General features: G+C 33.6%; 1 protein-coding gene across 1 annotated transcript in view; it reads left to right on the top strand.

The window, feature by feature from the left end:
- The window catches only part of LOC141301437 (serine/threonine-protein kinase BRSK2-like), a 53,406-nt gene extending 38,252 nt beyond the window's left edge, over window positions 1–15,154 (top strand). Inside the window, exon 5 of the mRNA XM_073831664.1 lies at window positions 15,034–15,154. Within this exon, the coding sequence (XP_073687765.1) occupies window positions 15,034–15,154 (121 nt within the window). The remainder of the gene's footprint in view (window positions 1–15,033) is intronic.
- The last annotated feature ends 372 nt before the right edge of the window (window positions 15,155–15,526 follow it).

Genomic DNA, 15,526 nt, shown 5'->3' with positions numbered 1-15,526 from the left:
GCAGATTAAAGCAATAAGCCACTACAGACTGTGGCAAGATCTCTTTTTGTGGTATCTATTTATCTATCTATCTATGTTTGTTTTTATTTTTTTGAGAACGTTTGTTCTCCAACCTCAATCCAAAGGCTTTTTTTGCAAGCTGGAAGAGTGAACATTATTAGGGTTGAAATGTTCCAAAGCAGATAAAAAGCACAAAAGAAAAGCTGATCCTAACACAAAACCATAGCAATGCGTTCTAAAACTCAGTCCAGCCTAGTCTTTCCCACCTTTTTCACACTTAATAGATTAGAGGCGACCGGCGAGCTGGCAAGAGCTCTTCCCTCTTGTGCTCGTTAAATTCATATTCATACCCCGGGGCTTTCGATTATAACCATATCAAGATATCAGACTCAAGCTCTTTTTTTCTCTCAAGAGCCGTCCGAGGAAAGGCAAAGCGAGGCACGTCGCCTCTTAAGAGTTTCTCTTCTTGATTTATGATCAGAGTCCTCATCTGAACTGCTTTTTTGGAGGGTCTGGATGTGGTATTTCTTATTTGCATGTTTAAATGATGATTGAGTGACATGTTTTGTGTGTTTCTGGGCTATTAATTAACCCTCTGGTTGTGTTCAGATTCCTGTCACACCTTTGATGTTCCCGGTCAAAAAATGACCGGACTCTAAACTACTGCTTATAAATCTCTCGTTATGCTGTACTATCACCAAATATTGGATTCAATCTTTTTGTCAACTTGTTTTCTTTCATTTAGGACTGGTTTTGTGTTTCTATTTGCATCTGATTAATCGTAGGCCTCATTTATTCGAAAGTAGGCGCCTCATTTTTTGAGTAAAAACAAAAAAGAATAATTTTCACAATTTGAGATAAAAAATTATGAAAATTTGCACTGTTTCTCACACTAGTGTGCTTTAATGTTTAATCAGGAAGTTTGCTTTTAAATGCTTTTATTTTGTACTAAATTGCAAAAAGTCACACTTGTGGTGTTCCTGGATCAAAAATGACTGGACTCCAAACAAATGCTTATAAATCTCTCGTTATGCTATATTATCACCAAATATTGGATTCAATCTTTTGTCAACTTGTTTTCTTTCATTTAGGACTGGTTTTGTGTTTCTATTTGCATCTTATTAATCGTAGGCCTCATTTATCTGAAATAAGGTACCTTATTTTTTGATTGAAAAAAAAAATTCACAATATGAGATTAAAAATTATAAAAATTTATCAGGGAATTCAGATTTAACAGGGAACAGCATAAGTGTTACATTTTGCCCCTTTTCAGAAAATAAAAGCATTTCAAAATAAAGGCTGTTTTTGTGATCTTCCCTATTCACTTTTAATGGCCGGCCATTTTTGACAAGTGTGACTTTGTGAAATTTTATACAAAATAAAAGCATTTAAAAGCAAACTGCCTGATTAAACATTAAAGCACGCCAGTGTGATGAACAGTGCAAATTCTCATATTTTTTTATATATATATATCTTATATTGTAAAAAATATAAAAATGCTTTTTTATCTTAAAAAATGAGGTGCCTACTTTCAGATAAATGAGGCCTACGATTAATCAGATGCAAAAAGAATCACAAAAAAGAAAACAAGTTGACATAAAGATTGAATCCAATATTTGGTGATAATATAGCATAATGAGAGATTTGCAAACAATTGTTTGGAGTCCGGTCATTTTTGACCCGAGAACACCACAAGTGTGACTTTTTGCAATTTTGTACAAAATAAAAGCATTTAAAAGCAAACTTTCTCATTAAACATTAAGGCACACTTGTATGATAAACAGTGCAAAATTGTACACATTTTTGTTTAATATTGTGAAAATTATTCATAAATAATGATTTTTTTTTTTCACTCAAAAAACGAGGTACCTACTCTCAGATAAATGATGCTAACAGTTAATCAGATGTAGGCCTAAATAGAAACACAAAACAAGGAACACAAGAGCATTTGTTTGGAGTCCAGTTATTTTTGACCGGGAACACCACAAGTGTGACTTTTTGCAATTTTGTACGAAATAAAAGCATTTAAAACAAACTTCCTGATCAAACAGTAAAGCACACTAGTGTGAGAAACAGTGCAAATCTTCATAGTTTTTGTTTAATATTGTGAAAAATTTTTCAATCAAAAAATGACTCAAACACAACCAGATGGTAAATGCTAAAAAAGTTTGATCACATCAGTTGAAGATAAAAACATTTTTTTACCCGAAAGAATTAGCTTCTTGATAGCTTTTCACACATCAGTGCATTTTTTCGACCAAAAACTCTGTATCCAATTCATTACATTAATTTGACAAAATATCTGAGGCTGTTATGTCTGTAAGCTGGCATTTTCGTTTGTTTTTGATAATTGGTCTTGTTTGGTTCGCTGAAGCATAAAACAGGGTTATGAAAATTGAAAAAGCTGAGGGCTTAACCGACGATGTATAATGATCATGTTCTTTTACAAACATCATTAGCCAATATTGACTTCTGAACCACGTCCTCAGCTTTAATCAAGCCTTTTGTTTTCAAATAAAGAGTCAAAGTCTGGACAAATTGTGCAAAATGGTCTTTTAACCACAGTAAATACTCTTATGCTGCTTTCAAGACCTTCTGGGAAGTTCCTGCTTAAGATAAATTATGACATAATGTGCGTTAAAATGACTTTGGTCGAATCCAAATGGATAAGTTGAAGAACTTTTTATAGCTTTCTCAATTTTTTTTCCACCTACTGCTAAGGACTTTTTTAATGCTAATGAGACTAAATGCAAAGAATGGTCATTAGAGATTGATTCTCTGCGAGTTTTATTACTCTTCTTCATCAACAGTTCAGAAAATACATACAAACTAATTGTTTTGTCGACAGTTATTATCATCAAACCTTATTATCATCAGTACCAATTAGTTTCTGGCATGGTTTTGCCTCAGAAAAACCCAGAAATCTTAAGATTCTTCACTGCTAATTAAGACACCCTGCTGAAAAAACCAGCATATGCTGGTTAGGTATGTTTTGGTGCTGGGATGCTGGTTTTAGCTGGTATATGCTGGTCCTTTGCTGGTTTATGCTGGTCCCTTGCTGGTTTTTGCTGGTTTATGCTGGTCATGTTGCTGGTTAATGCTGGTCCTTTGCTGGTTTATGCTGGTCCTTGACCAGCAACATGACCAGCATAAACCAGCAAAGGACCAGCATTAACCAGCTAAGGACCAGCATAAACCAGCAAGGGACCAGCATAAACCAGCAAGGGACCAGCATAAACCAGCAAGGGACCAGCATAAACCAGCATCCCAGCACCAAAACATACCTAACCAGCATATGCTGGTTTTTTCAGCAGGGCATTCCCCTACAAAAACACAGCATTTCAGTAAACCCCTGTGGCAAACTTCTGGCACTGCCACAAATACATTTTCCAAGGGTTATGGTGTCGTTCATGTGCTCTCATCTCGTAAATATGATCATTCAGACAACAGTGACTTGAAGGCAGAATCTTTACTCTGAGCTGCAGCTCTGAAATACTGAGAAAAATTGACACCTGGATAAACAAGCAAATCCTCTCATTTAACTCGTGAGAGTGTTATCAAGCCGATCTATTTAGAGATAAAAGAGAAGTATTATGGTTAATCAGTGTATCACTGTGGGTTTTTTACGCCACATGCATACACATTGGCATTTGTGTGCATTCACATATTACAGGCAAGATGCAAGAATTGCCTCATAAAATACTTTGACGGTATCAGATGGTAATACTGTGGTACTTTGATATATACAGTCAAGCCCGAAATTATTCATACCCCTTGCAAATTCACACTTAAAGTTACTTTTATTCAACCAGCAAGTTCTTTTTTTGACCGGAAATGACACAGGCTTCTCCCAAAAGATAATAAGACAATGTACAAGAGGCATCATTTTGGAAAAATATATTTCTCAGCTTTTATTTACATTTGAACAAAAAGTGGCATGTTCAAAAATTATTCATACCCTTTGCAAACTGTCCCAGTTAATGGGAAAATCCAAAGTTCTATACCACTCCAAATAGTCCAAGCTGTTCTAAAGCATCCTAATTACCCTGATTCATTGGGAACAGCTGTTTTAATCAACTCAACAGGTGAAAAACAGAAGCTCTCTGCTGTTGGTTTGTGGACAGTCATGGCTAAGACAAAGGAGCTCACTGAGGACCTGCGGCTGCGCATTGTGGCTGCTCACAAGTCAGGAAAGGGCTATAAGACCTTATCTAAATGTTTTGAAGTTCCAGTGGCTACAGAGCAAAGAGGATGTGGTCGGAAGCCAAAAGTGTCACCTATGCTGGCCAGGAGGATAGTGAGAGCGTAAAAAAGAATCAAGGATCACCACCAAGGCCATCCTGATGAATCTGGGCTCTGCTGGTGGCAACATCTCAAGGCAGACAGTCCAACAGACACTGAACACCACTGGGTTCCACAGACGCAGACCAAGGAGGACACCACTTCTCCAGATAAAGCACACAAAAGCCCACTTGGCCTTTGCAAATGCTCATCTGGACAAAGAAGAAGACTTCTGGTCTTCTGTTTTATGGTCAGACGAAACAAAAATTGAATTGTTTGGCCACAATGATGTAGCCATCATTTGTCGTAAAAAAGGAGAAGCTTTCAACCCTAAGAACACCATCCCCACTGTCAAACATGGTGGTGGGAACCTAATGTTTTGGGGGTGTTTTTCAGCCGGTGGACCAGGGAACCTAATCACAGTAAACAGCACCATGAAAAAGGAGCAATACATCAAAATTCTCAACAACAACATCAGGCAGTCTGCAGAGAAACTTGGCCTTGGGCACCAGTGGACATTTCAGCACGACAACGACCCAAAACACACAGCAAAAGTGGTGAAGAAATGGTTAGCAGACAAAAACATTAATGTTTTGCAGTGGCCCAGCCAGAGTCCTGACTTAAATCCAATTGAAAATCTGTGGAGGGAGCTAAAGATCAGGGTGATGGCAAGGAGACCCTCCAACCTGAAAGAGTTGGAGCTCATCGCTAAAGATGAATGAGCAAGAATACCAGTGGAGACATGCAAAAAGCTGGTCAGCAATTATAGGAAGCATTTGATTGCTGTAATAGCCAATAAAGGCTTTTCTATTGATTATTGAGAAGGGTATGAATACTTTTGAACATGCCACTTTTTGTTCAAATGTAAATAAAAGATAAGTAATATTTTTTTCCGCAATAATGCCTCTTGTACATCGTTTTATTATCTTCTGCGAGACGTCTGTGTCATTTCTGATAAAAACAAAACTTGCTAGTTGAATAAAAATAACTTTAAGTCAGAATTTGCCAGGGGTATGAATAATTTCGGGCTTGACTGTACTATGAAACTGAATGATTACAATAATCATGTATGGTGGTGTTTACATGATATCTTAAAGGATACCCTGATTATACTGTATATTAACTAATCATGATTTGATGAGACAAATACATTTAAAAGTGCAAATGAAAAAATAAATGCATATAAAGTGACAAAGTTATACAGTTAACAAAGTAAAACATGCAATCTCAACACAATCTTTCCGTTATAAACACACGCTGTCATGCACACCATGTGAGTGTCATATATGATAAATCACAGCCACACACTGGTCTCAGATCAGTAATACAGCTCTTATTTCTGCACCTTTAGTGTGTTTGCTGAGCCCCGCAGACTCTGGTCTCTGGTCTCTGCATCATTTCTCAGAGCTGCAGGCCTCACACTGAGCAGCAGTAGGGCAGTATGCTACAGCAGCGATGAGAAATGTCCCTGTCATGCTGTCACACTTCCCCGGCGTTTGCTTACTTCATATATGACTGAGAGCCGCCCGGTCCCTCTGATCTCATGCTGGGACAGTCAGCAGGGGTTGATGGGAGAAATACCCATCCAATGTTCTATTTTTCCACTTCTGTCCTTTCCCATTTCAGTATTCGTCTCACAATTTGTCAAGCAGTCTGTTTGTCTTTTTGTTGTCTGTCTATTCTTTTCTATTGTTCTCAAACATTATGTATATGTTCTAATTGGTGAAACCTGCTTAGACAGCAGTTTTTAGCATCACAGGTGTGTGTGACGGCTGGACCAAATGGTGGCAGCATAATTATGCTTAAGTATGTGCATTAATTACACAAATTAACCATTTTATGCATAATTAAGATAGTTTTCACCTCCATTTTTCACCTTTTTTGGGTTAATTGATACGTTATGGTAATATAAATAATAATTGTGCAACGCTGAAAAAATGTGCCTGTTGCGGCTTGAAACATCCAATTCACAGCAGTTTCCAGCTGAAATGAACACTAGTTGCAGTAAAACACTGACAACTTTTATTCCTTTTCTCACCATTTTCATTCATTTAGCCCTATGTATGTGGAAATATGATACAATCAACTTTTTTATTTGCCTGTAAAATTTCTCTGAAATGTTGCTAATGTGAACACTCCTTTAGAGTGGCCATATGTCCTCTTTTTCCTGGACATATACATCTCCATATGTAGTTTTTTTTTTGCCATGGTAAGCTTGCTTGGTAGCGCACCCAGTACAGCAACACTTTTGATGATAATAGACAATCAACTTTTTTTGTTTTGCTTCTTAAATTTCTCAGAAATGTCGCTAATGTGAACACACCTTTAGAGTGGCCATATGTCCTCTTTTTCCTGGACATATACATCTCCATATGTATTTTTTTTTTGACATAGTAAGCTTGCACTGTAGCGCACCTGGCAACACTTCATAATAGACAATTACCTTTTTTTCTTGTGAAATTTCTCAGAAATGTTGCTAATGTGAACAAACCTTTAGAGTGGCCATGTGTCCTCTTTTTCCTGGACATATACAGCTCCATATGTAGTTTTTTTGACATGGTAAACTTGCTCGGTAGCGTACCCAGTACAGCAACACTTGTGATGATAATAGACAATCAACTTTTTTTGTTTTGCTTCCAAAATTTCTCATAAATGTTGCTAATGTGAACACACCTTTAGAGTGGCCATATGTCCTCTTTTTCCTGGACATATACAGCGCCATATGTATTTTTTTGACATGGTAAACTTGCTCAGTAGCGCACCCAGTACAGAAACACTTGTGATGATAATAGACAATCGACTTTTTTTTATTTGCTTTTAAAATTTTTCAGAAATATTGCTAACGTGAACACACCTTTAGAATTACCATATGTCCTTTTAGAGTGACCATAAATCCTCTTTTTTCTAAACATATACAGTCTAGTTTTATTACATACAGTAGTAAACTTGGTCAGTAGCGCACCCGCAACACTTGCTCTGATGTGAAGCGCTCGGGTACAAGTCCAGTTAGACACAAATCACAATAAAAGATCCCACCTTCTCACACACCATGATTGGTTGATTATGTAGAATGCTTGAAAGCTATTGGTCAAGCTACTTTTCAGTCTTTGTCTTCATCAAGTATGAAAACGATAGGAAAACAAAGCCAAACCCTAGACATTTTAGGCAATGTAGATATCTCAGATAGAACAGGTCTGGGAAAAAGATGATATCTGGTTCCTCGACGCACCTTGTCATGTTGTTAGCATACCAACATACTAACGTCAATCTCCATTTGAATCAGTTGAGTCTCTGGTTATTTGCTAGTCTGAAAAGTTATAAGAGTCAGTGAGTTATAAGTGACTTATATTTCGGTTATAGACGTCCTTGAACATCCACACATATTCTCTCTTGAAATATAGACATTTATTTTAATGGGTGCTGGTTTTTTATTGTGATGGACAGATTGACATGGCTATTCGAAGCATGAATGCTTTAGACGTTCAAATAGCTGAAGGCCGACTGTTCATTCAGTGTCTTTCTCTCCACCTACGAAATCGTCCTTCTGGAATCGCTAGACATGAATATTCCTCTAAATATATCTACTAATAGAGTCCATGTATGACAACAGCTGTCAGACAAAGCTAGCATAACTAGCAATCTAGCTGACAGGAATAACTCACCCAAATCCATTTTACTGATTCTTTCAATATTGACTCACTTGACACCCACCTGCTCCAAAAATAACGGCCAAATATAAAGATCTGTACTGTAGCACCCCCCTCAATCCCTCAGCGGGAATACGAGTCACAAGGAGATCATTTAAGAAATCTGAAATCAGCACAAATGCACTTTCTTTGCTTCTGTTATTTGACTTTCTGAGCGCACAACTGTGTTATAAGGTTTTTATGTGCCACTAGAGAACGTTTCGGATGAGATCCCGACTCTTGTAATGGTTTTGTAGGTTACCACTGTGCTGGATCCCACTGTGAAATCCCAGTTATCAATTCTGGGAATGTGTGGAAAACTGTCAGTGGTAATGGATGATAATCATCATGTTTGGCTATTAGTGAAAAAATATGATCTCTTTTGTCTTGGTTGTCAAAATGTTGGAGTTTCTTTATAGGAGCAGATCTTCTGCAGTGAATGGGTGCCGTCAGAATGAGAGTCCAAACAGCTGATAAAAACATCACAATAATCCACATGACTCCAGTCCATCAATTAACATCTTGTGAAGTGAAAATTAAGACATTCAACTTTAAAATTTTTGCTTCTGTGCATATTTCTCTCCTGATTTAGAAGAGACAACTTTTTAATGGTTTGACGGTAAAAATGTAACGTGTTTCAAAAACTTATATTTTTGCAAACATGCAACTTTTGACTTCACAAGATGTTAGTTGATGGACTGGTGTGGTGTGGATTGCTTGTAGTTTAATGTGATGTTTTATAAGCTGTTTGGACTCTCATTCTGACGGCACCCATTCACTGCAGAGGACCCATTGGTGAACAAGGGATGTGGAGTGGAGAAAATTTTCTTGAGCTCGGTGTGGACTGATATATTGTGCACAGTAATACCGCAAAGGGGCATTAAGAAGGTAAATTAGCCACCATTAAATAGCCAGCATGCAGAAAAGCCAAAGCACTGCTGAACATGTAGACATACATGTTCTGTAATTAAACTCTCTCATAATTAGACCGCTGTGAACAGCGTGTGATTAAGATAGCTAATGTACTATTGCATATGCCGCCTGCTGCTCTTTACATTACAATAATGTAAAGCTTGTTTGAGTGCTAATTGGGCCAATTTATTTCTTTATGATTTTGAGTTCATCCATGTATTTATTTATTCATTCATTTAAATATGTTCATTTATTGTATTTATTCATTGATGAATTCATTATTTTTTTATTTCTTTATGTATTTATAGACATTTTAGACACGTTAATATTGTTCATTCATTTAAAATATTAGCTCTTTTATTTAATTCATTGATTCAAGAATATTTGTTGATGTATTTAATTTTATTCATTTAAACATTTAGTTTAATCATTCATTCATTTGAAAATGTTTAGCATTAATTTTATTAATTAATTAATTCTTTTAAAATATGCAATTTTTTAAATTATTTGTTTAAAAATCTTTATTCACTGTATTCATTTAAAACATGTAGTTAATTATAACGTTCATTTGTTCATTCATTCACTATTCCTAATTCATTAATTCATTTATTCATTCAGTTACTTTTCATCATTCAGTTTGTTTGTTTATTCATTTGTTTATTCATTCACTATTCTTCATTCATTCATTTGTGCGTTCATTCACTATTCTTCAGTTTGTCTGTCCATTCATTCATTTATTTGTTCATTTATTCACTATTGTTCATTCATTCATTCATTCACTATTCTTTATCCAGTGTGTCTGTTCGTTCATTCATTTGTTCATTCATTTACTATTCCTAATTCATTCACTCATTCATTCATTTGTTCATTCATTTACTATTCCTAATTAATTCGTTCATTCATTCATTTGTTCATTCAGTTACTATTCTTCATTCAGTTCGCTTGTTTGTTCATTTGTTAATTTATTCACTATTATTTATTCATTCATTCATCCATTCATCCATCCATTCATTCATTTGTTCATTCATTCACTTTCATTCTTTAATTTATTTGTTCATTTATTCACTATTCCTAATTCATCCATTCATTCGTTCATTCAGTTACTATTCTTCATTCAGTTTATTCATTCTTTTATTAATTTGTTCATTTATTCACTGTTTTCATTAATTTGTTCATCCATTCACTATTTTCTCTTCCTTCATTCATTTGTTCATTCATTCACTATTCTTCATTCAATTTATTCTTTTGTTTATTTATTTGTTCATTTATTCAATATCCTTCATTCATTTGTTTATCCATTCCTTATTATTCCTTCCTTCCTTCCTTCCTTCCTTCCTTCCTTCATTTATTTGTTCATTCATTCACTATTCTTCAATAAGTTTGTCCGTCCGTTCATTTATTTGTTAATTTATTCATTAATTTATTCATTCATTCATTCATTCATTCATTTGTTCATCCATTCACTGTTTTTATTCATTCATTCATTCATTCATTCATTTATTCACTATTCCTCATTCATTCATTTGTTCATTCAGTTACTATTCTTCATTAAGTTTGTCCGTTCGTTCGTTCATTCATTTATTTGTTAATTTATTCACTATTGTTCATTCATTCATTCATTCATTCATTCATTCATTCATTCATTCATTCATTCATTTGTTCGTCCATTAACTATTTTTATTCATTCATTCATTCATTTACTAACTATTCTTCTTCAATTTGTTCATTCACTATTCCTAATTAATTCATTCATTCATTCATTCATTCATTCACTATTCCTCATTCATTCATTTGTTCATTCGGTTACTATTCTTCATTAAGTTTGTCTGTTCGTTCGTTCATTTATTTGTTAATTTATTCACTATTGTTCATTCATTCATTCATTCATTCATTCATTTGTTCGTCCATTCACTATTTTTATTCATTCATTCATTCATTTACTAACTATTCTTCTTCAATTTGTTCATTCACTATTCCTAATTCATTCATTCATTCATTTGTTCATTCAGTTACTATTCTTCATTCAGTTTGTTCGTTTGGTTGTTTGTTTATTCATTTGTGCATTTATTCACTATTCTTTATTCAGTTTGTCCGTTTGTTCATTCGTTCATTTGTTTACTATTCTTTATTTATTAATTCATTCATTTGTTCATTCATTCTCTATTTTTCATTCATTCATTCACTATTCTCAAGTTTGTTTGTTCATCCATTTACTATTCTTAATTTATTTGTGCATTTGTTCACTATTCTTTACTGATTCATTCATTTGTGTATTCATTCACTGTTCTTCATTCATTTGTTCACTATTCATTCAGTTTGTCTGTTTTTTCATTCATTTGTTCATTTATTAACTATTCTTCATTCATTCATTTGTTCATTTATTCACTATTCTTTATTTATTCATTCATGCATGCATTTGTTCATTCATTTACTATTCTTAATTTATTTAATCATCCATTTACAACTTTTCATTCATTAATTTATTCATTCACTATTCTTCATTCAGTTGGTTCACTTGTTTGTTCATTCATTGGTTCATTCATTCATTCACTATTCTTCATTCATTCATTCATTCATTCATTCATTCATTCATTCACTCACTCAGTTTGTTCCATTCATTCAGTTTGTTTGTGCCTTCATTTGTTCATTTACTTTCTATTCTTCATGCATTTAATTCCATTCATTTGTTCTTTTTGATTCATTATTTTTATTCATTCATTCATTTGTTCATTCATGTACTATTCTTCATTCATTAAATGAATGATTAATAATTGTGATAATTTAAAAAAATGTTTATTCAATAATTTTTTAAATAATTTCATTTATTTAGTGATTAATTTTCTTCTATTTATCCAATAATTAATTTATTAATCCATTCAAAAATATTTGTTCATTCATTCATTTAAAAAGTTTATTTGATTTAATCACCCATTCATTATAAATTACTGTTTATTTTATTTATTCATATATTAAATTATTGATTTATTCATTCATTAATTTCAGTATGCTTTTTGCTGTTTTATTAAATATGACCATCTAGGGAAGACATGAAGGTAGTAGGATGGGGTGGGTCCAGAAATGAAGTTGAGTTTAAACTTCGGTCATCTGTAGATAAGCATCAAAACACAACACCACAGAACCGGCACAATCCAGCAGGCCACGTCCCAACCATGCTTGTGTTTGTAAGAATAAATAGAGTAATCCTTAGACATGCAGATGCTAAACAGATACTTTTTATTAGGTTCTTTATGTGAAGAAACACTTCAGCCAGAACTGCCGTTTTGATTGTAACCATAAAAAATATATTAAGCATCATTTAAATGCAGATCTCTATCAGCAAACAACACAACAACCTGTGCGTTACAATTTTAAACTATCACTGGGCCAATAAATATGTAATTTAAGAGCTCACGGCGGACTGAGGGAAACATTCAGTGCTTTTGCAGCCAATGCAAACCTGATACAATCAAAAGCATCAGGAGATGTTTATTACCACAATCAATCAAACATGCAGCTTGCTCTGCCCAGTTACTCCATAACCTGCAGACCAGAGGTGTTGAAATGAACCTTAGCTTGCTTCAATTAGGAAAATATACGGTCGGCCGCTGATCATATCAACAAACAGTTTCTGTTCAGGAGAGATTACGACGTCTGGGTGACGTTAATGTGTCAAAAAGTGACTTTAAAGAGCTGTTATGGATGTTAGCGATGTGACAGCTAATAAACCCCCCACCTCTGTAATTTGTCCCATGAATGTCGTTGAGGCGTAAATCTCTTCATACTCACTTTTATTAGCCCATGTGAGATTCGGGTTCATAAATGTGTTTGTGTGTTCGTTTTATGTCCACTTGGAGTGTCACTGTCACTCTAAATATCCATAGACTGAAAGTTATGTTTCTTTAGTAGACAACTCTATGATCTTTTGTTTGATTAAGGGATTCTGGCAAAGTGAAGAAAAAACATTTATAATCACTTAAATGTCAATATCAAAGAAACAAATAACTAAGAATTAATCAGCAAACTAAAAATACTACATTAGTAATCACATAAAACATGCTTTGTTTTGCTTTGTTTTTGTTTCGTTTTTTTCCCCTTGCTTCAGTTTTTTGCTTTGTTTTGCTTTTTGTTTTGTGTTTTTATTTTGCCTTGTTTTGTGATGTTTTGCCTCATTTTGTTTAGTTTTTTTGTTTCTGTTTTCTTTGTTTTACTTTGTTTTATCCTACTTTTTCATTTTGTTTTGCTCCATTTTTTTTGCTTTGCTCTGCTTTGTTTTTTGTTTGTTTTACTTTTGCTTGTTTTGTTATTTTGCTTTTTTGTGTTTTTTTGTGTTGTTTTGCTAATTTTTTTTGCTTTGCTCTGCTTTTTGTTTTGTTTTGCTTTGCATTTTGTTTTATTTAGCTTTACTTTGTTTGACCTTGCTTTGCTTTTGTTGTTTGTTTTACTTTTGCTTGTTTTGTTATTTAGCTTTTTTGTGGGGGGTTTTTGTGTTGTTTTGCCTGGCTTTGTTGTTTTTTTGTTTTGTGTTGTTTTGCTTAATTTTTTTGCTTTGCTCTGCTTTTTGTTTTATTGAGCTTTATTTTGTATTGTTGTTGTTTGGCCTTGCTTTGCTTTCGTTGTTTGTTTTACTTTTGCTTGTTTTGTTATTTTGCTTTTTTGTGTTGTTTTGCCTGGCTTTGTTTTTTTTTTGTGTTGTTTTGCTTCATTTTTTGCTTTGCTCTGCTTTTTGTTTTGTTTTGTTTTGCTTTGCTTTTTGTTTTATTTAGCTTTTTTGTGTTTTGTTGTTGTTTGGCCTTGCTTTGCTTTTGTTGTTTGTTTTACTTTTGCTTGTTTTCTTATTTTGCTTTTTTGTGTATTTTTTGTATTGTTTTGCCTGACTTTGTTTTGTTTTATTTTTGGTTTTGCTTTTGTTTTTTGCTTTGCTCTGCTTTTTGATTTGCTTTGCTTTTTGTTTTATTTAGCTTTATTTTGTATTGTTGTTGTTTGCTTTTGTTTGTTTTACTTTTGCTTGTTTTGTTATTTTACTTTTTTTGTTATTTTGCCTGGCTTTGTAGTTTTTTTTTTGTTTTGCTTTTGTTTTTTGCTTTGCTCTGCTTTTTGTTTTGTTTTGCTTTTTGTTTTATTTTGCTTTATTTTTTGTTTTGTTTTGCTTTTTGCTTTATTTTACTTTATTTTTTGTTTTGCTTTTGCTTTTTGTTGTTGCTTGGCCTTGCTTTGCTTTTGTTGTTTGTTTTACTTTTTGCTTGTTTTGTTATTTTGCTTTTTTGTGTTGTTTTGCCTGGCTTTGTTGTTTTTTGTTTTGTTTTTTGTTGTTTTGCTTAATTTTTAGTTGTTTGCTTTTATTTTTTGCTTTGCTCTGCTTTTTGTTTTATTTTGCTTTGTTTTTTGTTTTATTGAGCTTTATTTTGTTTTTGTTTGTTTTCTTATTTTGTTTTTCATTTTTGTGTGTTTTTCCTTGCTTTGAATTTTGTTTTGAGTTGTTTTGTGATTTCTTTTAATTTGCTCAATTTGTTTTGTTGTTTTGCCTTGTTTTTTGTTTGTTGTTTTGCTTTGCTTTTTGTTGTGTTTTTGTTTTAAGTTGTTTTGCCTTGCTTTGTTTTTTTTTTGTTTTTGCTTGTTTTTTGCTCTGCTTTTTGTTTTGTTTAGCTTTTTTGTTTTTGTTGCTTTGCCTTGCTTTATATTAGTTTTGTTTTGACTTTGTTTTTTGTTTTGTTTGTGTTGTTTTGTTTTAATGTTATGCTTTGCTTTTTTGTTTTATTTTGCTTTGTTTTGCTTTTTATTTTGTGTTGTATTGCCTTGTTTTTTGTTGTTTTACTTTTTTTCACAAAATGTCTTTGAAACTCATGTCATCTTGCTTCACACAGTGAAAAGTGGGGCAGCAAATTAATTAAGAGAAAGTTTTAAATCGTGTCCACCTGTGGTCAGATGACTGCTTAACATTCTGTCATCACGGGCTCCCACAGAGTCATGTAGACTAGCAGCGCTGAAAGAAAGAGACAAAAGAAACAGATAATTGAAAAGCATCTCATTACAGGTTCAGATGCAACTAGTCTTGCTGATACAAGGCCAAATGTACTGTTATATAAAGTGCTAGTGTGAGAACTCAAGCTGCAGTTTTCACATCTTATATTCTTCTCCTTCATTTGCTCTTGTACAGTCACAGGGACCTGAAGCCGGAGAACCTGTTGCTGGATGAGAAGAATAACATCAGGATAGCAGATTTTGGCATGGCGTCTCTGCAGGTGGGAGACAGTCTGCTGGAAACCAGCTGTGGGTGAGTGCAACCGAGCATCATTATAGCAGTAATGATCACTGCCTTCAGCTCAGACTCAAACTATTTAGGCCTAAATTTAAGATTTATGCAATAGTGTTGCATATTAAATTTCCACACATATTTCTGTTGTCATGGTTTTGTTTTGTTCTGTAACTAATTGCAATAATTTTGTTTTGTTTGTATTGTTTTGCTTCATTTTTGCTTTGCTTTTTGTTTTAATGTTTTTTTTTTGCTTTGTTTATTTTGTTTTTGTTTTATGCCTCGTTTTTTGTTTTGTTTTCTTTGTTTTACTTTTTCTTTTTGTGTTGTGTTGTTTTTCTTTGCACAGTGTTTTGTTTTGTTTGTGTTGTTTTGCTTTTTGCCTGGCTTTGTTTTT

Source organism: Garra rufa, chromosome 25 (genome assembly GCF_049309525.1).
Source record: "Garra rufa chromosome 25, GarRuf1.0, whole genome shotgun sequence".
In the NCBI taxonomy this organism is placed as follows: Eukaryota; Metazoa; Chordata; class Actinopteri; order Cypriniformes; family Cyprinidae; genus Garra; species Garra rufa.
The sequence above is the reverse complement of the archived record's forward strand: the minus strand, read 5'-3'. Positions and strand labels throughout refer to the sequence as shown.